The sequence below is a fragment of the Podarcis gaigeae genome (genome assembly GCF_964106915.1).
Source record: "Podarcis gaigeae genome assembly, chromosome: 6".
NCBI classification, from domain to species: domain Eukaryota; kingdom Metazoa; phylum Chordata; class Lepidosauria; order Squamata; family Lacertidae; genus Podarcis; species Podarcis gaigeae.
The window spans coordinates 47,471,781-47,499,617 of record NC_139682.1 but is presented as its reverse complement, the minus strand read 5'-3'; the positions used below and the strand labels follow the sequence as shown (position 1 = coordinate 47,499,617).

The 27,837-nt window shown below is 46.1% G+C and overlaps 1 protein-coding gene across 4 annotated transcripts in view; it reads left to right on the top strand.

The window, feature by feature from the left end:
• The first annotated feature begins 223 nt into the window (after positions 1 to 223).
• Positions 224 to 27,837, top strand: part of INAVA (innate immunity activator) — a 42,798-nt gene continuing 15,184 nt past the window's right edge. Inside the window, exons 1-5 of one of the 4 annotated variants that reach the window (XM_083745207.1) lie at positions 224 to 381; positions 8,746 to 8,863; positions 14,666 to 14,831; positions 25,445 to 25,557; positions 27,712 to 27,836. In XM_083745207.1, coding sequence (XP_083601333.1) covers positions 25,503 to 25,557; positions 27,712 to 27,836 — 180 coding nt within the window. In that variant the 5' untranslated portion in view covers positions 224 to 381; positions 8,746 to 8,863; positions 14,666 to 14,831; positions 25,445 to 25,502. Of the gene's footprint in view, positions 382 to 8,745; positions 8,864 to 13,070; positions 14,832 to 25,441; positions 25,558 to 27,711; position 27,837 lie in introns of those variants that run through there. The other 3 variants (XM_083745206.1, XM_083745209.1, XM_083745208.1) reach the window with 3 other exon arrangements.

Here is a 27,837-nt window from a genome sequence, read left to right as displayed (position 1 = left end):
TCGAAGGGCGAAATTAATCAAAAACACCAACCTAGCAAACAAAAACTCGGTCGGGCCTGGCGTGTTGTTGTTTTTTTACGCCGCATTTCACCGAGACGTTCTCGGGGATTACACATCGCCCTTGGAAAAGGAGAAGGGCAAGCAAGGCATTCACCCCTCTTTCCTTGGAGGGAGTGGTATGCCCCAGGGACAGATGTCTTCAGATCTTTTTAACATTTGGGATGCCGCCGATGCCGAAGTTAAATGAAATACCGCAAGGGGGGGGGGTGGAGAATTTAAGCAAGCGCACCAGAAGCATGGCAGCAGAGAAGCTCGCGCTCCCGGGGGGTAACGGGGAAACTCAAATAAACTGAGCAAATCACACACACTCACACACACAAGGTAAGTGGAAACAAAGCAGAACTTTTTGTAAATGTAAAATTTAGAACTTCTAGCAGCTCACACCAGGTGAGTAAGCGTGCATTCCTTGGAGCTAAAGAGAAATAAGCAAAGAGCACTGCTGAATTAGCTGGTTCCTGGAAGTAATCTGCGACTGCCCAATTGTCGTTTTCTGCCCGGTTGTAGTTTCCTGAAATTTTCTGATTGGCGCTGCAGTTAATGGAAAGAGCAGACTAAAGCTTCTGCGGAATTTCTTTGACTTCCAGAGAGAGATTCAGGACCTGAACAAATGAATGCCTTAGCTCTGCAGGAAATGTTTTCAGGTTTATGGTTGGGGAGGGGGCGGGAATAGGCACCGTGATTTCAAATTACTACTTGTAAGATACATGTTTAGGTGAGCAGCTTGTCTGAAATTGCCTCTTCATTTAGAACAGAGGTGGGTGAACTTTGGGTTTGTTGGGTCTACTTTGTTTATTGTTGGGGGTTTTCCTAGATCTCTCCAAATCAACCAACCAGAGCCAGATGCAAAAGACATACAACTTAATATTAAAGAACAGGGTACCTCTGAGCCTTGGGATTTCATTTATGTTGGGGTTTGAATTGCACTTACTGCCCTTTCCCACAGAAGTTCAGTCATAGTTAGCTTTTAAAATTTATTTGAGCAGCCTACATGGGGGGGGGGGGTTGTTATTATTGTTAAATGATTGGGTGTCAGAGACACTTGCCAATCTCTTGCAAATCAGTTGGCGGTCTCCCAATAGATTCTGATCTATCTACTGCCTTTTCCTGATTTAAATCAGCTGCCCTGTATTTGACTGCTTCCTCCTCCTGAATAGAACTGTGGCCTAGTGGTAGCTTGCGTGGTTCCTTTGTTTTAAGAAAGAAAATTATTGTTTCACACCACAAAAAGCTTCTTAAGGGGGCAAATCTCAAGGACATATTTTCCTTGTTTGTTTTTTACTGTGTTCTGCTTTCCATGTGAGTTAAAAGTTCTGAGGGTTGAATCTTCAGGTGGTTGCTATAACATTTTTGGCACATAGCAACAAACACAGAAGTTAAGGACTATTACTGAGAAGCATGTGTGAGGCTTAATTTGATCCAGAGCTGAATGGCAGAACCTAACTGGATAATGGAGCATAATGAACCTGACTGGGGCACAGCCTAAGTAAATGTACAAAACTAACTTAAAAGTCCCTGTAAGCATGTGCAGAATGCATATCCTTACCACAATGCAATGTCAAGTAGCCCCCACACATCTGGGAGTAGGGCAGGAAATACTTCTAGGCAGTCCTGAGCTATATGATCTCTCACACTCACCACACACAGCATTTTTGTTCCTTGCATTAAGCTTACATGTTGTAAAGTTGGGCCAGAACTGTGGCATTGGATTTCTGATTTCTCACTCTGCTTATCATTCCTTGCTCTAACATCTCACCGAGTGATGGAAAGGGTTCCTTTAAACAGTGCACTTTTACTTTTTAAAATGGATTTGCATAGTAACTTTGCACAAGGTAATTTTGGGTGCGTTTTTCTAGTGCTGTGCTTCTATGACCTGTGACCCTTGGCTGTTGCTTAGTTTGTTTGCCTGCATCAGGGGCTCAGTGCAGTTGCAACAAGGTCACATTCACTTGGCAGAGCATGAGAATCTTAACCTCTGGATTATTGACCCCATGTTCGGCAAAAGATTCCTGCATTGCAGAGGGTTGGACTAGATGACCCTTGTGGCCCCTTCCAACCCTACAATTCTATGATCATTTTTTAATGCACCTGTTTATGAAGAGGTTGAAGGACCTTAGTGATAGAGTCCTCAGCATTTTATTCAGAATTAAATCCAATGGATCTCAATGGGCTTTTACTTCCTAGTAAGCATGCTTAAAGTTACAGCTTAGGTATACTGTGTTGCTGACTATGGCACATGCTATAGCTAATGTATGTGGAATTCACAATGAGGTGGTTTAGGCTGCAATTAGGCAGCCTAAAGTCTGCTGAGTCCCATAGACTTTGGAGGTTGGGAAACAGAAGAAGAGAAGAAGAAGAGTTTGGATTTGATATCCCGCCTTTCACTCCCCTTCAGGAGTCTCAAAGCGGCTAACATTCTCCTTTCCCTTCCTCCCCCACAACAAACACTCTGTGAGGTGAGTGGGGCTGAGAGACTTCAGAGAAGTGTGACTAGCCCAAGGTCACCCAGCAGCTGCATGTGGAGGAGCGGAGACTTGAACCCGGTTCCCCAGATTACAAGACTACCGCTCTTAACCACTACACCATACTGGCTGGCATAGCACCATACAGGTTGGCATAGCAGTTCACCCACAAAACAGTTTTGCAAGAGATGAGACTTGAAACCCAGATTTCTCAGATCAGACCACCACCTTCACTTCATAACCTTTTCACACCCTATCCCAGCTTTTCCACTCCGTATCATGCGCACAGAAGCCTTTGCCTACAGAGCACTGGAGCATCGGCACTAAGGCGAAGTATGACAGTCCCTTGAGATCCTTGTGCAGACTGAGGCTTCTCTCCCCACCCCTTCAGTTGCTGAAAGTCTTCACCATCAATTCTGAAGCTCCCGTTGCATGGGGGACAGCAATTCATCAAAGCCTCTGCTAGTGTGAAATCGGCTTGGTTGGTGGGTGGAATGTTGCAGGTTCCATGCAGGATGGGAAGTAGGCAACTGCAGTGGCCTTTATCTCTCTGGAGCAGAGAAGTTGGCCTCTCCTCCCGGCCTTGATGGGATGATGGATGGCTTGCATGCAGGGGGCACTAAAAGGGCATTTGTCCTTCAGTGTTCTTTATTTTCGGAGGGCACGTCTGGCAGCCAGCGGAGAGCGCGAAATGAATCCCTTCAGTGTTGTGGCGTTCCCTCCTGCGTGGCTGTCGAAGCCGACAGAGCCTGGGAGAAGGGAAGATGGGACATGGCTCTTTGGGAGGAGAGCCAAGAGGGATGATTGGAGTATTTATGATAAACTTCCTCCTCATAGTGTGGCTGAGAAGCCTCTCCGGAAAGCGCAGTGTAACACAGGTTATTTTGTACAGTGTTTCCTTTGGCAAGGGGAAGCTTGAAAGGGAGGGGAGGAATAGCTGGCTTAGAAGCCAGCCCAATTCTCAGAGACAGGCATACAAAGCTCAAAAGAAGAGGTCGCTGTTTGCAGATCAACAGATTCTTTATCCAGTGGCACCTCCACAGAGTGTTAAAAAAAACACGTTTCACATGCATCCTCCAACGCTCAGTTGTGGCTGCTGGATAAATTTCTCAACAAAGAGCCAAAGGAGCAAGCAAGGGCCTTTTATTTATTTTAACAGGCCCCTGTAATATATGATTCCTATTTTTCATAATGACTGTTGCCCTTTCATTGAGTAAGGTAGGGAATTCCCAAAAATGGTTTCCCATTGACAGAAGTATTAGGGAAAGTTCAGGGTGTTCTTCCTCCTACGTCCCAGAGTCATGAGGTACACATATGTCCATGCTGACAAGGAGAAGTATAATGTGTGAACTGTGGGTGGCAGATGGAGTTGGCTGGTGGCCATTTCTGTTCTTATACTGGGTGCACAGTTATGTTGTACTTTGTGAACCCCCACATTGTTAAAATAACTACAGAGTCGCTTTTTTAAAGCACAAACGAAAACATCACCATTCCACTTCTCTCAGCAGCTCCTACAGTAACTCTCACAGGGCCAAACGACACATTATGTTAAATCATAGCTGTCAACGTTACCTGCACTTCACCAGCAGGTCCTAGGGTGGGTTATAACAATTTAATATTTAGAATTAAAAACAGAACAGATTACGCTCCCCCCTAAACATACCATGCTCCCAATTAAAATATCGCTCCCTCCCAGGGTTGCCACCTTCAGTCGGGCAAAATAAGACACAGGTTGGGGGGTTGAGGCCAGATCCTCCACCACTTTGGGATGGGGGCTCCTTGCATTCACCTTCCCTCACCACCCTGGCCCCGCTCTTCCCCTCAACTCACATAGATGGGCAGGGGCCAGGGGTAGCCGGCCAGCTCCCATGGGCAATTTGAGCCACAGCTCCAGCTTTTTGCCCATGCTGGCATCAGAAGAGACTTGAGCACAGAGGAAGAGGAGAGGTCAGGTTGGGGTGGCAGAGGGAGCCAAGCAGTGGCAGACCCACACCATGCTAGACTGTCAGGCGGGGGCTGAGGAGAGGGAAGGAGGGGGAGAGGGAGGAAGAGGACGTCACTCTTTCCCCCTTCTGTTGTTGCTTTCACTGGTCTGGGCTCCTCATCAGTCGCACCAACAGTGACACAACTGCCATTTTGGGCCGGCCGAGCTTGAATATGGGGAAAAGGCTTGACGTCCAAACAGGACAAGGACACTTTTTAAATATATATATTATTTTTATTAAATTTTCCAAATATTTTTAAACATGACATACATCTTATATATACCGTGTTTTTCGTCCTATAGGACGCACCGGCCCATAGGACGCACCTCGTTTTTTGGGGTGGGGAATGAATAAAAAAAAATTATTTCCCCCCTCCAGCCGCGGCTGCCGCCCCAAGCCTTGCACACGCCTGCCCGAAGCATGGGGCACCCTCCGGAGGGCTCCGCGTGCTTCCGGCGGCAGGCTGCCGCCCCAAGCCTCGTGCGCCTGGCGGGAGCTCCTGCCTGGCGCGCAAGGCTTGCAGACACTCGCCCGAAGCACGGGGAGCCCTCCTGCCGGGCGCGCAAGGCTTGCAGACACTCGCCCGAAGCATGGGGAGCCCTCCTGCCGGGCGCGCAAGGCTTGCAGACACTCGCCCGAAGCACGGGGAGCCCTCCTGCCGGGCGTGCAAGGCTTGCAGACACTCGCCCAAAGCACGGGGAGCCCTCCGGAGGGCTCCCTGTGCTTCGGGCAACAGGCTGCCACCCCAAGCCTCGCGCGCCTGGCGGGAGCTCCTGCCGGGAGTGCAAGGCTTGCAGACACTCGCCCGAAGCACGGGGAGCCCTCCGGAGGGCTCCCTGTGCTTCGGGCTACAGGCTGCCGCCCCAAGCCTTGCGCGCCTGGCGGGAGCTCCTGCCGGGCGTGCAAGGCTTGCAGACACTCGCCCGAAGCACGGGGAGCCCTCCGGAGGGCTCCCTATGCTTCGGGCAACAGGCTGCCACCCCAAGCCTTGCACGCTCGGCGGGAGCTCCTGCCGGGCGCGCAAGGCTTGCGGACAGCTTCCTGAAGCCTGGAGAGCGAGAGGGGTCGGTGCGCACCGATGCCTCTTGCTCTCCAGGCTTCAGCGAAAGCCTGCATTCGCCCCATAGGACGCACACACATTTCCCCTTCATTTTTGGAGGGGGAAAAGTGCGTCCTATGGGGCGAAAAATACGGTAATACATAATGACCAGTTGACCATCTCAGCCTTGGACTTCCCTCCTCCTTGACTAATGGTTTTCTTATTTATGCTCCAATATTGCATTTTGTTGTTGTTGTTGTTGTTATCCTTAAATCCTATTCTTAAATAAATCAATTAAAAATCATACTTGATAATAATTGATAAATTTGACCTTGCAAAACTTCTTGTAGCCCTACTAGCGATGTTAATTGTTTACAATTGTCTTTCAAATACAACATAATTTTATTCCAGTCTTTCAGAAAGGTCTGGTCCTGCTGGTTCCGAATCTTCCCAGTTAATTTTGCCAGTTCGGCATAGTCCATTAGCTTCATCTGCCACTCTTCTTTCGTCGCAATCTCTTCCTGCTTCCATCTTTGGGCCAATAATATTCTTGTTGTAGTTGTTGCATAAAGAAACAATATTTTATCTTGCTTAAGCAAGACAGGACAAGGACACTTTTGTCCAAAAATGGGGCGATTCCCTTTTTCTAGGGATGGGTGGCAACCCTACTCCCTCCCTCCCCTGCCAAAATATTATTTACTGTAGGAAGTAAGCTGCTCTTGGGACTGGCTTAGAGAGGAAAGGATTTAAAATCCCTTCGCCTTACGATCTTGATGGAGAACGCCCGGAATTGCTATTTTTGAAATACATCAAATGCAGTCGCACATTTAATGTAATGTGTAATTTGGCCTATCAGTTCACCAAGATTCTGTTCTCTTAAAAGTAAGTGGAATCAATATATTGGTCAGACCAATAGAAAAGTTTACCAAATTGCAAGGAGCAATTGCCACTCCCAGCCTCCCTCACCCTCCCACCCACTCCAAGGCCAAAACATATAGGTTATCATCACAGTAGAAGGCATTCACCACCTGTCCAGGAGTAATAAAGGTAAAGGGATCCCTCACCATTAGGTCCAGTTGCGGATAACTCTGGGGTTGCGGCGCTCACCTCACTTTATTGGCCGAGGGAGCCGGCGTACAGCTTCCGGGTCATGTGGCCAGCATGACTAAGCCACTTCTGGCGAACCAGAGCAGCGCACGGAAACGCCATTTACCTTCCTACTGGAGCGGTACCTATTTATCTACTTGCACTTTGATGTGCTGGAGCTCACCCCGTCGCGGGGATTCGAACTGCCGACCTTCTGATCGGCAAGCCCTAGGCCAGGGATCAGCAAACTTTTTCAGGCAGGGGCCGGTCCACTGTCCCTCAGACCTTGTGGGGGGCCAGGCTATATTTTGAAGCAGGGAAAAAAGAATCAATTCCTATGCCCCACAAATAACCCAGAGATGCATTTTAAATAAAAGCACACATTCTACTCATGTAAAAACACACTGATTCCTGGACTGTCCATGGGCCAGATTTAGAAGGCAATTAGGCCAGATGCGGCCCCCAGGCCTTAGTTTGCCTACCCATGCCCTAGGCTCTGTGGCTTAACCCACAGCCCCACCCTGGCTAGAGTAATAAGCATAATCTAACCCCACATTTCTTACTTGCTGGGGACAGGGCGGGAGGAATGGAAGATGCTGCATACTAGCGACCTCTACTGGCAGAAGTATAATTATTCAAATAATGCAAATACAGTAGTAGAAACAGAAAGTGCTTGAGGATTTCATTCTGCAGATTTTTCTACCTGATCTGTATCTCTTGGCCTAATATGCAGATTGGAGCTTAGCTATCCACCAAATATTGGAATGAATATTTGTGCTGATGAGTGTTTTATTTATTAATTAAATAGATTTCTGGACTGACATTCACCAAAAATGGCCACAGGACAGTTTGCAACAAAAGAAAGGCAATATGAAACATAATATTGTACATTATAAGCAGAAACATTAAAAATAATTATCATACAGCACATAAAAAACATAATTAGCAGCATCACAACATAAAAAATGACATCAGCCTTTAAATACCTTTTTTTTAAGTGAGTTTTTATCTGGTTTCTGGTGACTATAAAGTGGATCCTCCAGTGAGTTGTAGTCCAAGATATTTGGAGTCTACACGTTGAGGAAGGTTGGTTTAAACATTTTAAAAAATGCATTTAGATACATATTTTGAAATAAACATGTATCTATACGTTTAAATTGTATTTTGAGAGAAAACACACATTTAAATATGCATCAAAGTATGCATTTACATAGCTGCCTTTGAGAGGAAGTTAAAAAGAAATTTGCAGATGGTTGCAATGTGCAAAAATGTCCTGGACTAGAAATACACATATAAACCCATCCCTACTATATGTACTGCATCCCTGTCTGTTTATTTGCCATGGATCAAATAGAAGTTCTCTAGCTTGTTTGTTGTACAACCTTGCCTTTTTATTCTTTGAGAAGAATCAAAGAGAAGAAGCAGAGTTGGAGGTTATCTAAGTCATTTTCAGAAGACCTTGACTTGGTTTCATCAGGAGGTGGTTAGATCCCAGATATTGTTTCTTGATGCTCCTTTAAGCACTTGGGAAGTGAAAATTGCCAGGGGCGGATCAGCTTATCAGTACATATTGGACAAACAGTTTACTTTTGGGGCCCTTTCTTGCGTATGCTTGCCACCTTTTTCCTGCAGAAACTCCTTTGCCTTTAACACCTGCGTTCCCAGCAAACATTTAAGAGAGTGAAGCATTTCTAGAAATGGCTAGCCAGGTGAGGTGGAGCTGCCATGCTAAGTTCCTGGCAGGAGGGTCTCTATTATTTACCTGCACAAAGGGTGGATTGGTACAAATGCACCTGCTGGAATGCCAAATTGGTGGCATTGATGTGTTTGCCAGGCAGAGGGCCTTCTTGGTTGTGGCGCCCGTCCTGTGGAACACCCTCCCATCAGATGTCAAGGAAATGAACAACTATCTGACTTTTAGAAGACATCTGAAGGCAGCCTTGTTTAGGGAAGTTTTTAATGTTTGATGTTTTATTGTGTTTTTAATATTCTGTTGGGAGCTGCCCAGAGTGGTTGGGGAAACCCAGCAAGATGGGCGGGGTACAGTATTATTATTACTATTATTTATTATTATTTATTAGCACTCTACTGACCTCCTCACCTCGCTTCTTCCCAGTAAGCCAAGAGCACCCCACCTGCCAGGAATCTAGCATAATCAATCCACTTCACCCAGCAAGCTGCTTTTGAGCATTTCTCATCACTACATCTTGGAAAAAACTTTGCCTGTGTTGCAGGTCAGTTTTTATTTATTTATTATTACGTCTGTATCCCACCTTTTCTCCAAGGAAGTCATTTTATCCGCACAGCAACCCTGTGAGGTAGGCTAGGTTAAGTGATAGGGAAGGGCCCAAGGTTTCACGGCTGAGTAGAGATTTGAACCCTGGTCTCCCGGGTTCAGCGTTCTAACTGCTGCACCACACTGACGCTCTCACCAAAAGAAAACAATTTGCTAGTGTTCGAAAACAGTTGCTCCCTTGTTGCCCCGCCGTATAAAACCCCCCACTCAAATATTAAATATAAAGAAACAGATTAGGGCCAAAGAGCAGAGGATCCTGTGCTGTGTTTGTAGGGTAATTCCAGACATGGCGGTGTTGTCTGATGGGTGCTACACATGCATGCATTTTTTTTTTCAAAACACTCACACGTTGGCATCAAAATGCTGGCCTGTATTTTTCCCCATTTAATCTTTATTTATCCTTTTCAAGGGAAATCTGAGGGTGGTGGAAAACCTGTTTCCAGTGACTCATTTGTGGTACCTAAGCAGCCTGTTTGCAGCACAAAACTGCTCTTTTTTAGATTAAGCAGCTAAGTCAGAAGGAAGAAAATATAAGAAAATGAGAAATCTAAAGGAGAAAGCAAGAAAAAACTAAAGAAAGATAGAGGGTAAAATAAAAGGACTTCTGCAGCTACCTGTACATATGATATTCATTCTTTAAGATCCAACCATTCTATATTCTATAAACCAGTATTTTTTCAATCTTCAAATCCAGATATTACAAGTTCATTTTCTCTTTCACGCAAAAAATCCATAAGAAATTTCCAATCCAATTCCAATTCAGGTTATTTTTCTCTAATTAATCATGTTGGCAATTGTGTTTTCTATGGATTGCTGTTTGCTCCGATTCAGCAGTAAAGCATGGGATTTTTCAGAGAAAGAGCCAAGGCAAACAAAAATGAAAACCCTGCTCAGATATGGAGCTTTAAAGTGCAGACCTGTGCCTGGGAAGCTCAGCGCAGAAGGAAGTCTGAATGAGCCCTGAGTTCAAGAAGTGCTGATTTGGTAGTTCCTCATGAAAGGGCTTTAAAAAAATTATTTCTCCTCCATCCCTAGCAATCACTTATAAAAGTCTTGCTATGCCCTCCAGATACCAGTTCCAGACTTTAGTGGTCACCCCCGCCTCCCGTGATGCTGTCTGAACACACATCACCCTGCTGTGTGGCAGGGCCAGTCCAGTTTTGCACCTAGACAAAACTTTCAAATTCTGTCTGGCAAAAAGATGATGATCCATCCCTGGCCATGTGCTGGGCCTTTCTTTCTCTGCTTGCTGTCTGGATCTGTTTGCGTGATCCAGGAAATCTTCACACCATCACCAGAAAAGGCAAAAGTCATGCATCAGTCACTGTCTCTAAATAGGTACACAATGGGTGATTAGATTAGTCGTTGACTGTTTTCTTTGAAATGATGCGTTCTGTTGGCTGGCACTTTTGGAACTTGGTTTGCACACTGACTTTGGAGCATCCGAGTGGAATAGCCTCTTCAAATGCTATATATCAAATTGTGTGGCCTTGTCCATCGGAGATGTAATACTCTCTGGTAAAAAAGAACATACTACACCTTCTGTAAATGTTTGAAAGTTCTTAGTCACCCTGCAGCCTTGTCGGTACAGTGGTACTTCAGGTTAAGTACTTAATTCGTTCCGGAGGTCCGTACTTAACCTGAAACTGTCCTTAACCTGAAGCACTACTTTAGCTAATGGGGCCTCCCGCTGCCGCCATGCCGCTGGAGCACGATGTCTGTTCTCATCCTGAAGCAAAGTTCTTAACCTGAAGCACTATTTCTGGGTTAGCAGAGTCTGTAACCTGAAGCGTATGTATCCTGAAGCGTATGTAACCTGAGGTACCACTGTAAAGGTAAAGGGACCCCTGACCGTTCAGTCCAGTTGCAAATGACTCTTGGGTTGAGGCGCTCATCTCGCTTTACTGGCCGAGGGAGCCGGCGTACAGCTTCCGGGTCATGTGGCCAGCATGACTAAGCAGCTTCTGGCAAACCAGAGCAGTACATGGAAACGCCTTTTACCTTCCTGCTGGAGCGGTACCTATTTATCTACTTGCACTTTGATGTGCTTTTGAACTGCTAGGTTGGCAGGAGCAGGGACCGAGCAATGGGAGCTCACCCCGTCACGGGGATTCGAACTGCCAACCTTCTGATCTGCAAGTCCTAGGCTCTGTGGTTTAACCCACAGCACCACCTGCATCCCTTGTCTGTATCTGCAGCCAAATACCTAGCTGGCTGGTGGCATCCACTGTTTCCCCAAAAAAGTGCAGTTAGGGGGACGTATGCATGAATTGGGGCGTTTGGGGTAGAAAGATAATGGGGCAATTGGGTGCAGCATGTTGCAAGTGAGCAAAATATATGATATTGTAGTATGTGTTTGCTGCTTATTTCAGGCCCAGGGGCCAAATGTGGTAATCTGGGTCCCTCCATCTAACCTTAGGGCTCTTTCCAGGCAATACCACCCACAGGGTTTACCTCACACCCTTCTTGAGTGTTTTTTGGCTGGGCTACAATGTGCCCTTGAGCTCTCAGACTGATTATCGCTTGCCTAAATGGAGGAGAGAGGGAGATGTGTGTGTCGAAACTAGTGTACTGTACAAAGGTAAAAACTACATTCATTGTTCTGCCCACTTTGCCAGAGCTAAGGCTCCTGCTAGTGCAATGGGGCTTCACCCACCTCCCCCCAAATCCACTCTGGAGAGTCATGACAACCCCCCAGAACAGAACGTAGGGAGAGGAGAAACAGAATAGTTCTGTCTGGCAATTGCAAATGCTTATGCTTATCTGCCTCAGCAAGGCAGCGCCATGTTAAGTGTGTTACATTAGTCTAGTACGTGTGACTGTGGCAAAGTCTGCCTTCCTCAGGACAATTTGCAGCTGGCACATCCCTGATATTGTGGAAAAGCACCCTTGGCCACAGCTGTCACTTGTCAATTCAGAAGCTGAGGTGGACTCGGACGTGCTTCCAAGTTGCAAATTTGCTCCTTAAGAGGGGACTGCAACTCCATTCAGAATGGGCTGGATTCTGTGAAAAGATGCTCCACCAGAACCTCCATCTTGCCTTGATTGAGCTTCAGTTTGTCTGTTACATTATACCCCTCATGAGACAGATTCTTCACACTTACAATGAGCAGAATTTTCAGGTTTTATAATGATATAATATGGAAAAAGCCAGCTGCCTTAACTCTACAGCTGCTCCCACAGCTCCATAGTATATAGATAGATTACTGATAAGCCTAATCAGTGGCCGTATTATATGACAGAGTTGAAGGGAAGATTACCACAAATATACTTTGGCATTTTACCTTGAAGTGTGGTAAACAAGCCCAGAGGGTTTCTTCCTCTGAATAAACACCACACATTTCTTCAGTAACCCATAGAGCAGAGTGAGTAAAGTTTCCAGGGTAAGATTTTTTTAGCTGTTCTGCGTGTTTGCCTGAACTGCAAATTAGTTGCTCAGAGCGGACTAAGAGGAAGCAGTTGTTATGACTGATAATCTTAATTAAAATAAATTAATTTATACCATGCCTAAGTGGCAATCATTTTGCAAGCACCATCTTATTCACCCAACACTATAATACAGGTTATTCCTGCTTTGCAGATGGGGGATGGGGGCAGAGAAGCAAAATTTGCCCAAGAGAGCCCATTGGCTGAATTTTTGAAGTCTTCAAAAGTTCCAAGGTTCACATTTTATCCAGTGTGGTCTTGCAAGTGCTGAGCCAAGAGCAGCAGTCTGGGGTGGGAATCAAGAACTGTAGAACTAAATCATCAGAACCAAAGGACAAACAGGGTTCAGGAACAAGACGGGAAATTGGCTGAGTCAAGAAGAAGCCAGACCTTAGGGCTGAAAAGCAAGTCAGGACTGTAGGAAAAACCGGGAGGCAGAATCAACAAGCAAGCCAGAACCAAAGAGCAACCAAGATATCAAAGCATGCAAAGACCTAGGAAGGTATTGTTTCTCAAACAAGTTTCAGCTACAACAGGAAGCCTGCTTATACTGGAGTTTCCAATAACTAGCCTGGGTAAGCCTTTATTGAGCACCCAGGGCCTGAGAATACTTACTGTGAACCTCCCCCTGGAGTTCAGCTACCACTATGGAACATCTACTCGCAGATCCCACTAGTGGTTAAGCGTTGGGTATGAAAACAAGGAGCCCAGACTGTAATAGCAGCTTCTTTCCAAAGGGCAGTATGGGGAATCTATGCTCAAATAACTATTTGTTGTTTCTGATGTTTGGTTGGGAACAAGTGAGGAAACAGCTGCACAGAGAGCGACTGGGTCTTGGCAATATAGGAAACGACTTGATTTTCTGCGCCCTATTCTGGAGTACACTACTGGAGCAGGTGTCTTAAAAATGGTCTCCGAGCAACGTCTCTTCATCAACGCTTCACTTTCTCCATGTCAGCACAGGCTGCAAGGCAGCTTCTGTGTAGAAGTAGTGAGGCCTTTGAGACTGACTGGGGACAGTATAACCAGTGGGTTTGAAAAATGATAGCAAATGCCCTCCTCTTTTTGCCTTTGAATTAGCTGTGACACACACACACACACACACACCCCTACACCTTATTTGCTGTGCTGTCCAAAGGGAAATGCAGCTGGAGCCACACAGCTTCTGGCCTCAGTCCCACCTTGAGCAGGCTGGATCAGGCCAGTGGCCCATCTAAGTCAGCATCCCAATGGCCAGCATCCCAATGGATGCTTGTGGGAGACGAGCAGGACCTGAGCACAAGAGCACTCCGCGCCCCCCCCCAAGTTTGAAACTGCTGTGGGAGGAAGGGGGGCTTGACCCTTCCCCAGCCTATTTCTTTCTCACTGCAATTTCTGTCCAAAGGCTGTTTTCCTTGCTTGCAAAGGTAAACATGATCAGGAAGAAAAAACCGTGGAGAGGAAAATGTATTGCAGGGAAAGGGAAGGAGGTGCAGTTAAATAGTGGCAGATGTGGGGAGAGGAAAGCACCCCTCCTTCACTGCTGCAGATCACCATCTTCCCTAAGTTGTTTTTCCTTAATACAGTGGTACCTCTGGTTACAGACGCTTCAGGTTACAGACTCCGCTAACCCAGAAATAGTATCTCGAGTTAAGAACTTTGCTTCAGGATGAGAACAGAAATTGTGCTTCGGCAGCAGGAGGCCCCATTAGCTAAAGTGGTACTTCCGGTTAAGAACAGTTTCAGGTTAAGAACGGACCTCCGGAACGAATTAAGTACTTAGCCCGAGGTACCACTGTAGTAGCAGTAGTAGTAGCAGAAGCAGCAGCTGTCAGGGTATTGTTAAATGTGTTTGAATGTAATGCATAGTAGTTTTACCCTCAGTACCAAATACAAAACAGTGTTATAAAAAGTGGCCCCTGAGCTTTCTGAAGTGTAGCAACATCTGGTATCCAAATACTAATGATCTCATTACTTATCATTGGAGGGCTCAGAGTATGTTTATATTGCAATGAGTTATAAGTGTGGAATCAAATTAATTTTGGGTATGCAATGCCTGAGTGTTGGTCTGGAGCTGGCTGCAGTGAAAGCAAACATACTGCTGCTTTCTCTTTTTCTTAAGGATCAGTTCAGGGGCGAGGGAGGGATTCCTGGGAGCCTTTTGCAAGAAAGAGGCTGTCCCTCTAGTCCCTCCCCTTTGGTGCCATGTGTTGGCTTGTCCTTCTGTGCCTGGAAGGATTTGGCTGTGCTGATTCCACTGTGGCTGAAAAGGTATTGCTCACCTGCCCCTCCCCTCTGACTCAAGTCAAAACAAGTAACACAGTTTCTGTGGCAGAGCAAGACGGTGCCTGGAAGGAGGGAAGCAGCCGAGGGGTCGGAAGTGTGAACTCAACGAAAAATCCAGCAGCTTTGGAGATTGGAACACTAGGGCAGAACTGGCTTCCTCTCGCTTATTTTTCTCCTGATACCAGCTATTCTGAATCGGGGACCGAGCCCAGCAGGTAAGGGAGTCCTGTTGCTTTCTGATTCGAAAAGGGAGAGAGGGGCTGTTGTTTATTGATGATCAGTATTTCCAAATCATTAGAAAATTTTGTGGAGTATTTATTTTTCGGAATGTAAGTATCCAGCTTCCTGGTGTTCTTGAGATAATTAGACATAGAATGGGAATTGCTACTTTATTGGGGTGAATCCATTAATACAGTGGTACCTCGGGTTAAGTACTTAATTTGTTCCAGAGGTCTGTTCTTAACCTGAAACTGTTCTTAACCTGAAGCACCACTTTAGCTAATGGGGCCTCCCACTGCCGCCGGAGCACAATTTCTGTTCTCATCCTGAAGCAAAGTTCTTAACCCGAGGTACTATTTCTGGGTTAGCGGAGTCTGTAACCTGAAGCGTATGTAACCTGAAGTGTATGTAACGTGAGGTACCACTGTAGTTGGTTACATTAAAAAAAAAAAAAAACAGAGCTCTGGTGAAATCAGCAATTCTCTTCCCCTTCTCTATGGGTTATTTCACATGTTGCAGATTCCCTGCTTAAAGGAAGTCACAACTATAGCATTAAAATCCATAGATGGGTTGCCATGTGTTGCATGTGCATTTTTTTTGTCCTGGTCGTGGCTTCTGAGTGTATGCGTTTACATCTATGTGCTGCCTGCCTGTGATGTCTTACATGGAAGTTGCTTTTGTATTGGAAATCCATAATAGGAGGTGCAGCTCTTGGTCTGCTGGGTGCTGCCCTGTTGTTCTCTCTCTCTCAGCCCTCCCTGTTTCTGCGGGACAGTGCAGAGGAAGCTCTCCTGGGTTAAAAGGTGGGAAGGCAGCCCTGTGACTAGAGGCAGAACAGAAACAGAACAGAAACAGAAAGGGCCTCAAGACAAAATCACTTTCCGGGCTGATTATCTTGCCTGGTGGGAGGAAGGAGCATTTGAGGTCTTTGGCAGGGACTGTATGCACATAGGAATGTAGGGTCCTGCAAAACTGATGCTTTTATCCAGCCAGTAGTAACTGGTGAAGTGATGCATTGGGAAGTAAGAGGCTGCCACTAATGAGGGCTGGCGAGCTAGATGCCTTTACCAGAGGGATGTGGCAGCAGAGACATAGGGGCTGCTAGGTCTGCAGGCATGTGGCAGCTGACTAGCTGGCATCCCCCAAGTGTGGGCATGAGCTATGATACCAGCAGCCGACAACGGGTGTCAAATACCATCATACCTTGGATCCTGAATGCCCTGGAACTCGGACGTTTTGGCTCCCGAACGCCGCATACCCAGAAGTGATCACTCCACTTTTTGGAACCCAAACGAACAACGGGGCTTTTGTGGCTTCTGGTTGGCTGCTCTGCTAGAAGATTTGATTTTCGAACATTTTGGAAGTTGAATGGACTTCCGGAACGGATTCTGTTCGACTTCCAAGGTATGGCTGTACCTGCAACGTACTGACCTAGCACCCTCACATGCCCCGGGCACTAATTTGTCAGATAGGGGCCCCTTACCCCTTGGCCACCATTCAGCATCCTCAGTGCACTGAGTGCCCCTTTTAAGAGCACTGCCTCATCTGCTGCCAGTTGCTTCAGGCGATCTCCTAGTCCTACACATTTGCTGGCCAACTCCACATGGTGGAACCGGGCTGGGGATAGTCTTGGTATGGCTGGGGTTAGTGGTGGTGTTCTTCATTTGTAGGAAGTGTTTCCTTGAGCAGTGCAAAAGGGGAACACACAGCCTTCAGTGGCAGCTGGATTGTGGGGAAGATCCCTAAACATTTGGGGGGCGTGAGGGGGTGTACATATAAGCCATTTCAAAATGGCACAGGGAGTAACTTGACAACTAGTATTGCTGCTAAAGGAACTATCCGCTTGCTATTCAGGACACCAGACCTCTTCTCTCTACTGACCGAAGTGCAGCAGCCATTCTTGTTGGAGGCAGGCAGGGCCAGCCCTGCCATTGCACAGAGAAGAGCCACCACCTCAGGCAGCTGGTTGTGTATGTCACGCAAGGGCAGCAAATTCTCAAATTTTGTTCTTTTCCTTATTATATTTTTCCTGCTATGGGGGTTGCTTTTGGGATTTGCTGCCCTGGGTGTAAACATAACATTTCCAGCCTGGGATTCAGTGTGGCTTGAGGTGGGACGGGTGCCACTTGCTGCTTCACCTCGGGCAGCAAAATATATTGTGCCAACTCTGGGCTAGTGTTGCTGCTTCCCAGCAATTGGGGTTTGGTGGTTTCGCAGCTGCAACGCCACAGAATCCATTTTTGGTGCAATCATTTTTCTGGTTTTCTGAAGTCTGGTATTCTTCCAGTCAAAAAGATACATTTTGAAGATATGCTTCAGTGCTGAGTATATTTTAGCCACACGTTGGCAGCTGATACAAACAGGGAGAATATAGCAAAGGAGGTATAATGGGAAGGTATTGAATTGTGGGAGCTCCGACCAGGATATGTGGAACCCTTCCTTCAGTGGAGGCAAAATAGACAGCCAAGCTTTTCAGGGTGTGGGGCATCTGGGAGACTCCTTGGGGGAAAGGTGGTGATAATTATTGCTTAGTATTGAGATTTTAATCTCTTAATTGTTCAATTAATCAATTAAAACTGCACAGTTAATTAAAAATAATAATTCAGCCAGTTGGCAGCCCTGTTTCTGCCTTGGTGTGTAGAAGACAAACGAAAAAGAGCTCACTCAGCATGAGTTACTTTTAAAACTGCCCAGGGGGTTGTTTAAACATCTTTGCGACTACGGTGGGGGCAGGAGGAGGGTTTTGACTCACAGTCTGGGATTGGGCACCTGGAGGACTTTTCCGGATTATTGGTTTATTGCACGATAAATACACAGTTGTCCGTATTATGGTGGTAAATGTCTGACATGTCTTTCCTGACCTAGGGGGTCTGTTCTGGCCAGGGATATTGTGTTTTCTGAGCACACGAATTGTTGTGATGTGAAATTGTAACACACTTCTCATAGCTCGCCCATCTATTTGTAGCTTTCAGCTCTGTCTGGACTATGAGACAGTGGTACCTCAGGTTAAGTACTTAATTCGTTCCGGAGGTCCGTTCTTAACCTGAAACTGTTCTTAACCTGAGGTACCACTTTAGCTAATGGGGCCTCCTGCTGCCACTGCGCTGCCAGAGCCCGATTTCTGTTCTTATCCTGAAGCAAAGTTCTTAACCTGAAGCACTATTTCTGGGTTAGCGGAGTGTGTAACCTGAAGTGTATGTAACCTGAAGCGTATGTAACCCAAGGTACCACTGTACTGTTTTGTCTCTATTGCAGAGATGGGTAGAGAAACTCTGGCCTTCCAGGTGTTGTCATTCGACTCCCACTCCCATCATCCTCAAGCTAGTAGCCAATAGTCAGGAATGATGGGAGCTGAAGTCCAACAAGGAGGGTCATAGGTTCACTATCTATTGTTTTTGACATTGCTGGTGGCAAGCAGCATTCGTCATAGGGACATGGGAGGCTTCCTGAGCCCAACTGGGAGGCTTCCTGGTGTGCTTAGCTCATTACTGTCTACACGGACTGGCAGCAGCTCTCCAGGGTTTCAGGGCTCTCTCCCAGTCCTACCTAGAGATGCTGGGATTGAATTTGGAACATTTTACATGCCAAGTGTGTGCTATGCCACTGAGCCACAACTCTGAGATTATGTCCCAGTAACACTGGCACACATTTCCCTTCCCAGTCTTGCACAATTCTATAAACTGGTGTGTGGGTGGGTGGGTGGTGTGTTTTGTTGCTGCTGCTGTACTTATTTCTCTGGAGTAGAATGTGCCCTTGCTGTATTATTGCAGCACAAGAGAGCTTCATCACACCCATGTCCCACCAGTTTGTTAATCTTACCACCACCAGTCTTTTTCCCCCCAGTTCCAGGCTGTGCACTTATTTTCTTCAGCCCTGGAACATCTTGTGTTCAAAACATTAGTGTTCCAAGTATAGTGTTCCAAGTATAGTGTTCCATTAGTGTTCCAAGTATAAGGGGAAAGGTAGGGGGCTTTCAGTGAAACCACACCTGCCTGCATTTTAGCTAAATCACAGTTTCGCTGCCACTTCTAAAAATGATAGCTATTTGGCCTCCAGGCCTGAAGCTCACCATCGTCCCCTCTGGCCACCCTGAAATTTGAGCATGGAGAGTAGGGAGTAGGACTAAGGATAGATGGATCTTCCAGTGCCCATTTCCCAGAGTTTCTCATTATTCTGTGCTTCTACCTTCAAATTCCTCAAGTCCTCATAAACGTTCATCAGCGTTTTAGTGCAAATCTCCCCTGCTAAACACATTTTTTTGGGAAGCAATTATCCCTAACATAATGCATTTTGTATGTAGTTTTCACATGTATATGCATTTCATGCACACCGTTCCCTGATGTACCCATTTTTGCACACATTCTTTGGCTGGACAACTGCTTCGCAAAATCTGGATAAATCCAAATTTCTAAGGATAACTGCAGTTCTGTTTGCATATTGTTTTAGGAAGTGTAGAACAGGGAGTTTCGAATTGAAATGTGAACCAAACGTAATTTCTCTCAAACCCTTAGGCAGGACATTGCTCCACTGAGTCCAACTAATAACCCCTCTTATTTAAACAAGCAAACCAAACTTTATTCATTGCTGTTATCTGGAAAGCCCCTGAGTATGTGTCAGTAGGTCAAAGTTGTACCGGCTGCAAACATATCCCGGAGGGAGTTTTGTCAGGCTGAGTAGTTGGGCAAGAAATTCGTAGAAGATAACTAATGTTCTTTGCAGAGCTGCAGGTGGGGCACCACCAGCCCTTTGGAATTTTGGCTGCGATGCTTGATGATGAATGTACTTCCCCCGAGTAGGCATGTCCAGCATTTCTAATCTTCAAATGGGGATTCTGCAGACATAGAAGGATACGGAGGCTGATTCCCTTAACCATTAGCCTCATATTGGTTACCGTAATTCCACATGAAATTGGTTCATGCGCTGAGCTGGTTGTGTGCAGGCCACCAATTAGGTGGCAAAGTCACCTGCAATTAGCCTCACCCACATAGTTCTTCTGGTGGCAACACCCATGTGGGACATCAAGCCAAAGGAAAGTGACTCCCACATCACACATGCATGTGAAGAGGGGCAGGCACTTAGATGTTGACTGCATGTTACGCACAAGTGAGCTCTGGTGCTATATTCCTCTCTGTTTTTTTTGGAAAAGCCACTTTCCCAGCTATTTGCAGCAGTGAAACAACAGGCAGGGAGATGCTTTGGCATGTCGCCTCCCACTACTCCTCTGAAGTGCTTTTCTTTAATGATAATGATGGTGGTGGGGCTCTAATAGATGCATTTGATTATAATGAGTTGGCATCCCCTCCGTCTAGCTGACTTCCTACCCTGAGATTTCCCTTCCTTGAGGAGGGGGAGTCATGTGATTCCATTGCAACACGGCGGAGGTTTGATTTCTCAATTATAAAACATCTTGTTTTGGTTCAAGACGCCAAGGTTTATGGCATGAGCACAGTTTCTCTAGAGGAGCATGCAGACACACCTTTGGGTGCTAAAGTTTGCAGAGGGCGCACAACTGCCTTCCAGATTTTGCTGGGAGATGCTTGGAGTTTGGCAGTGATTCCTGCTGGTTAGAGTGGAACTCGGGAAGAGGGTAGCCTGGACGAGAAGAGACCACCGAGACAACTTTTACAATACTTCCTATTCCAATCTTGCTCTTTTACAAGGAGCCTGGAATTCCACAGTCTGCTTCGCAGCTTGGTATATTTGATATTACGTACATGCTCAGGAGTTAAATAAAAACTGGGCTCTGTGCCCAGGGAAACTAGTTCTTCTCTGGTAGAAAGGTTTATGCATCTACTCAGCGGCTGCCTGCAGCAAACTTCCTCTTGGCTAGCAAACAGGCAGCGTGAGTCTAATCCACGGGCGAGATAAGCTTATTTGGCACAGAGGACCACACTGGAAATGTTGTTTGCCATCACATATCCACACTTTTCTCTACAACCATGAGTGTTAGAAAAGTGCTGGCGTTTTTTAAAATGGAAACTGGGAAGTCTCGGGATTCTAACATGTCCATGCCTTAAGGACCTTGCCTTATATTTTGCACAACCCTCTTCTAGTCTTTCCCAGGCATTGAGAGCTGTTTGTGCAGCTTTAAAGAAGCCAAGTCAGCAGGGTAATAGCCCAGCGCGCAGAACAAAAGAGAGGGTGTAGATTTGGAATATTTGGATAGGAATTGGGCATCTGAATATATTCAGGAGGGGTGTGTGTGAATTGTTGGAACTAAACTTGCTTAGCTGCCTAGCATCTCTACTTATTTTTGCACTGGGAATAACCTACTTAAGGGCTGCATGGATTCCTGGTAACGTAATGTCTTGCATCAGAATGGATCTCTTCAGTTTTTGTGATGCTTTAACATGCTTGGACATGTCATTAGGATGGGACTGGAGGCAGGAAGGACCAGTTAGAACTATGTAGCCTTATCGTGTAAACGGACGATCATGTCAGTCTTTGCATTCAGATACATGAACAGGAGAGAATGGAAACTGACTTGAATGAATGTTTCCTTCAGAAGCCCCTTGACTTGAAAACTTTGTTGACTGAAAAATTGCAGCCAGTTCACCCTACAGAGCAGATTTGGATTCAGGGGTTGTGGCTTTATAGCTTGGTTGGATGTTATTCCTACACGTCAGTTTATTACGCTGTGTTATGTTTTTATTTTCAGTGGACTGCAAAAGTTTCAATATGCAAAGGTTGCATCTCTTTGTTCAAGTAGAATTGCATTCTGGATTATATGCTGATCTTTGGGGCCTCCCACAGCGCTCTTCAAGTTTGGAGTATCATCCCTTTCATTGGGGCTTGCAAAACACTGTGCCTTTCCCTGTGCAGTTTGATAAAAAACCACGTAGACTAAAACAGGTCACCTGGTGTCGTTGTGATGTCATAGGGATATAAGGATCTAACCCATGGGTAGGCAAACTAAGGCCCGGGGGCCGGATCTGGCCCAATCGCCTTCTAAATCTGGCCCACGGAAGGTCCAGAAATCTACTCATTACATGAGTAGAATGTGTCCTTTTATTTAAAATGCATCTCTGGGTTATTTGTGGGGCATAGGAATTTGTTCATTCACACACACCCCAAAAAAATAGTCCGCCACCCCACCACAAGGTCTGAAGGACAGTGGACCGGCCCCCTGCTGAAAAAGTTTGCTGACCCCTGGACTAACCTAACAGCTGGATCCAGTTCCCCACTCTGGATTTTGGCTTGGATATTTCTCTTTATTCATGGCACTTGATCCCTTAACAATACAGTAGAGTTTGGAATGGCTGTCCTTTTTGTTTCTTTGGAGTGTCACTCTCCAGCCATGCCTGTAATCATAGAACATAGGTGGGCTCCATCATCAGTGAATGTTGCAAATAGGAAACAGGCACAGTTCATGGTACTGCTTCAGCCACCCCTTCCTTGGTGGCTCTTGCCTTTCTGCTTGTCCACGTTAACTAACTTCTGCTTTGTTTCATGGTTATATCTGTCTGAATGTGTGAAATTGTGGATGTATGAACTGCACAACTTTGGTGAAGGAACACTTTGAAGCTTAATCAGAGTAATGGCAAAGGAGTGTTGGCACATGTTCATAGGGCAGGATCAAGTCCTGCTGGTTTGATACCTGTTTGGCCCATGTAAGGATGCTGGACTAGATGGTCTGATCCAGCAGAGCTCTTAATACATGCTCATGTGCTTATCTCATCACTAAATGCAAAGTGCAGTAAGTGATATCTGCAGAATAGATGGAGGCAGCAAGGGTGTGTTCCTTGTCTGCTGTTCATCTGACCTGGCCCTGCAATTTCCCATGTCTGCCCATTTTTTTATCCGTATTGATCAGATGTGGAGATTTAGCACATGTGAGCCGTGACAAACCCCATGTTAGCATGCACACTTTAGACAATATTTCATTTTACACGTAGCATTGTTCCTCTCCCCCCCCCCCCTTTTAAAAAAGCTAGACTGAAAAGCTTGACCATCTTGGCACCAATCTTACTGTGGATCTTTGAAATATAATAGGTTTTGCTATAAAAGCCAAAGTGAAAACCCAACCTTGTTGAATTGCGAGTGCTGTGAATAGACAGCTCTGAAATGAACAATACTTTATTAGTGTTCATGGGAAGCTTATGCAGGCATTTTCACTGTAACAGAGATCCCCGGTGAGGTGCTTGCAGGCACAATGGTGCCCTTTAGGACTTTCCTTGGCACCCACAAAACCTCTGGCCTCTGCTGCCTCCTTTGTCAGTTGTAAGCAACCCCATAACAGGAACCCTGATTCACGGAACCTGACATTCAGCATGCCTCCCTAGGCAGCTTGGGTAGAAGAGGGGATTTCTGCAGGTAGAGGATGTCCACGACAACCTTCTGATGGACTCTCCTCCTTGAAATAATTACTGAAAGTGCAGCAGCCCTGTCCTCTTGCTTCTGGCCACCATCCCGTAGCTGCATTGGGATCAACTGCAGGGTTGTGGCATTTTGTAGTTCTGAGGGGAGTACGCTCTGCCATTGCAACTGTGCCGCTTAACTCAGTTTTATGGATGGGAGTAGCATGGCAGGCAGAGGAACAAATTCGCATCCACACAATCTCCTGATTGGAGCGAGGAATAATCTACAAAGGTCTGAAGCAGTGTCGCCCTATAGCAAATCTCTGCTCAGTGCTGTGAACCTTGTCTGCCCAGGCCCAGCCCCCTTTGCGTTTTGTTTATCAGGAGACTGGTAGGGCCAGGATAAGCTCCAGACAGAAACTCAGTGTGACTCTCAAATTGACTCACCCAGGTTGGGGCAGGGGAGTGGCGTGTAAACACTGAGGGTTTGCTGCAGGAGGTAGGCTTGGAGCCACCCCCAGCTGTAGGGAAAGTGAGAGACTATCCCTGCTGAATGACATGTCCCAACATCTGCAATGGGACCTTGAACAGGTCTTCTGTTACTGGAGCTTGGGTTGGAGGATGGAGGAGTATTCTTGGCATGGGGAAGCTCCTTTCATTCATTGCCAGAGCTGAGGAGCTGCTTGCTTAGCACACCCTGCCAGGATTAAGAGGAGGCTCCCCACAACTTTTCCCCTCCCAGCCTAGCAGGAAAGAGAAGAGTAGCAGGTGAACTAGTCAAGCACATGGGGAGCTGAGAATTGCCAATCAGGTTTCCTTCTGGAAGCCCTCATAAATTGCAGTTAACTGTGACAGAACACAGCATGAATATTTGCTTAGTACTATGTAGTGCTGGTAAGACATGGACCTGAGGCCAAAGAATAAATCTGCCCCTGCCTCCCTGCAACTTTCCCCAAACCAGAAAATCTGCTTTCCGGTGTAGATATAAAGAGCTGGTGGCGCCTAGAGGCCAAGCTACAAACCAGGATGTCCCCAGTTTGCTTCTCACTCTGCCATGAATTCACTCTGCAGCCTTAGGCAAGTCTCTTTCTCTGAGGCCAAGCCCTTTGCCTCCCTCCTATCTGCCATACAGAATAATAGTACTGACCTACTTTATATTGAAATACTTTATTGTCACTTGTACAACTTGTATACAGTGAGATTACTGTTGAGTTACTATAGGGTTGCTGTGTGATGTGCAACAAAAAAATGTAAGTGAAGTGTTTTGAAAACTAGGAAAATGTTAAATCAATTCTAAATTATTATTGTGTCTGTTACAGTTCATGCTCTGTGCGCTGCTACCCCTGAATTGGGTTATAATATGAATGTCCAACTTTGTATGCATCGGATAAATATTACCTGTGCAGTAGGGTTACAGACAAAGATTGATAATTCTGCTTGTTCGTGCGCAGAAGTTTATGGGTGTTTCTGAACAGGAGCTTTCCCTGCCTTTGTTTGGGTGCCCCAAACAAAATGTCAAGACATCTGCTGCTATTCTGCTATGTGGGCCAATTTTGGTCTCACGTAGTGCATTGGATTGCACAACAGCCAGGCTGTAGTGGCCCTGACCAACTTTTATATTTTATCTTTGCTGAATAGATTGATAGATAACCAGCATGGAATGCTGGGTTTGGGTTTGCCAAAGGCCCAGTTTACACAGGAGCCCTAAAGTGTGGCTCCACATGGTCAGATGCTTCTAGGTGACTATTTCATGTATCACTTCTGACAGCTGCTGCAGTAATTGATAGAGAGCCCTTATCTTGCCTTCTCTCAGCCTTGTTATTGTCACTTGCCTGCTCCCTTCTGCCAGGACCTGAATTTCCTCCTTGTAGTAGTCGGAACCAAGGAAATCATTACAGGAATTTCTGCAGCACTGGGCTAAGGCATTTTGTTCCCTAAGATGTAGCAATGAAAGCTCCTCCCACAGTCATGGTGTACAGTATTCAAGGATTGTGGGGTGAGGGGAACAGCCACAAGCACTTCTCTCCCCGCTTTCTGGCAGTCAAAATACAATGGTCAGAAATCAAATAGCTAATAATTTGCTACCCTTTCATGACGGCCAAGTTCAGCTGCTTGAGGCAGTTGCCCCACTATACCTAAGCGTAGAGCCGGCCCTGAACTTTGGAACTGGTAAGTCCTTTAGCAACATGGAGGCTCTGACCGTGTGGAAGCTCTATAGAGGGGTCGTATGTGAACTGGAGTGAAGATGTGGCATAATTATATAAATAATGTGTGTGTAGCACACCTCAGTCTTTGCCTTATTGTGTTAGCAGGAGACATCACGGCACTTTCCAGGTGTGATCCTACTGCCTCCCTCCATAGAGCTCGGCCATGAAGAGTAAGGATGAGACCAGTGACACAGATAGTGGGATCATAGTACAGTCAGGTGAGTGACGGATGGGGAAATTCCTGCTCATTATCATGTAGTGCCAGCATCATCTCCTGGATTTGTTCCTGTGTCAACAGGTTTAAGCAAGAATGACTGCACTGTTTGGGGTGGGTGGGTGGGGTCTTCTTTCTGCCCCAAGCCTATAAACTTACCCTAGAAGATTAGACTAGAAGGTATCACCACAGCTGCACGTAGATCAAAGCACAGCTGTGAAAAGAACCCTCTGACTCATTAGTCATGGCTGGCTCCTTGTTGGTTCTATTTCAGTCTGGCTTCCTCCTGGCCGGGCTATGATCTAGCCCAAAGTGTTCAGCTGGGGATGCCCAGGATTCCAGAAGAGAGTGTCATCTTGCATGGACACACGGAGACAGGAGCAAGGGCTATAAAGGGTGGTCTTGGATTTTGGGGACTGGTGTTACATGGTGGAATCCTAGTGCTTTAAAAACAGGAGTGGGGAACATGTGACATGTCAAATGTTGTTGGACTCCCATTAAGTGCAGCCAACTTGGCCTGTGTTAAGGGATTATGAGAATTGTAGTCCAGCAATATCTGAACGACCACAGTTTCCCCCCTCCCCCAACCAGTTTAAAGTACCGTGCTTCTCAGCTGGTAGAGCATGAGACTCTTAATCTCAGGGTCGTGGGTTCGAGCCCCCCATTGGATAAAAGATTCCTCCATTGCAGGGGGTTGGACTAGATGATCCTTGTGGTCGCTTTCCAACTCTACAATTCTATTATTCTATCTTGCAATATAACTGGTTCCTCATCATAAAAGATTTCTTTTCAAAAAACATTAGTAGCATTGAAATACAGGCAGAAGGTAGTGTTCAACTTACCCAGGGTAGACCCATTGAAATTAATGGACATAACTTAGTCATGCTTATTGATTTCATTGGTATTACTCTGAGTAAAACTTAGTTGAATACCATCTGGCGTGTTGCAAAGTGGACGTAATTCCTACCAAAGACTCCGTAGGAGACTATTTCACTAAAATCCTTCGGCTGCCCGGTATGTGGCATACTTTCTGCATGAGTAATACCTGATCGTTGTACTTACTTAGTTATATATAAACTTTAGAAACAGCTTCCATGAACAATTAGCGTAAAAGTGCTGAACAACATACTTGTGGTAGAAGTAAATAATCAGGCCACACTTAAGATGCAATGCTGTATATACAACAAGATTCTCTCTCATGTAGGAAACTATGGCATATAATGCATCTCTTAATGGTTTTGAACTATCTCTGTGTGCAGACAAGGAATGGTAATCTTTTTTTCATAGGATGGGCTCATGCCAGTGAACAGTGCTACTTTGGGATCTATAGTGCATGGCAGCTCTAAGCAAGAGTTGCAGCGGGAGATCCAGACAAACAAAATAATAAGCGAGTTCAGCATCCACTTCTTAGTCTGATTCCTTTTGCAACCCCAAGTGCTTATTTGATATCTCAGGGCACATCTGAATAGAAACTGCTCCCAGTTTAGCAAGTTAGTTCTAAACTGGAGACGTTTCTTCTCCCATCACCACTCAGAAAGTGTTGTATGGTTTCACACAACCCTGCACCCACCCCTACACTTATGAGGGAATGGTCTCCTATTGTCCTGTATGAATGAGCTAGTGTGGGTTGAGATCTGACCTTTATGTAGCTTGTGAGGAGTCAACAATCTGGCTGAGTGCCTCTGATCTGTGGAAGAAGCAGCATGAGCTAAAATCTTCTGGAACTGCTGTCTTAAGGCTTACAAATATCAAAGACTCCTTTTTGTTCCGGTCTGTGAGCAGAGCAGCAAATCTGTTTGCTTAGTTCTGCAATAAACTTAATGATCAGGAATATCACCATGGAGTCTCCTCCTTATCTGATCTGCGATGACCTTGAGGTGCTTGCAGCTTGGAAGTAGGAGCTAATCAGTCCTGGCTGTTGTACACATACCATACCCCACCTGATGAGCTGTCAGGACAGCCTCTCCTTTGATGTCCCATGCCATTTTTATGATAACTGCTAATGACACCGGTCTTTAAGATGCATTCGCAAGACCTGCAGCTGGCTCCAGAAAGTTGCCCAAGGGCATCTCTGTATGGGTCATTAAATATTGCTGCTTCCCCTCCCGCCCGTAGCACCTGACAGGTCATCAGTCTGTGTCTGTCTCAACCCTTCCAGGACTAGACAGCCCCATGTCTCCAATGAAGGATCTGACGCAAGCTATGAGGAAACAGCAGAAGGCGCTGGAGGAGCGACTAGAGGCCTGTGTGCAGGAGCTGCGAAGGCTGTGTTTGCGCGAAGCGG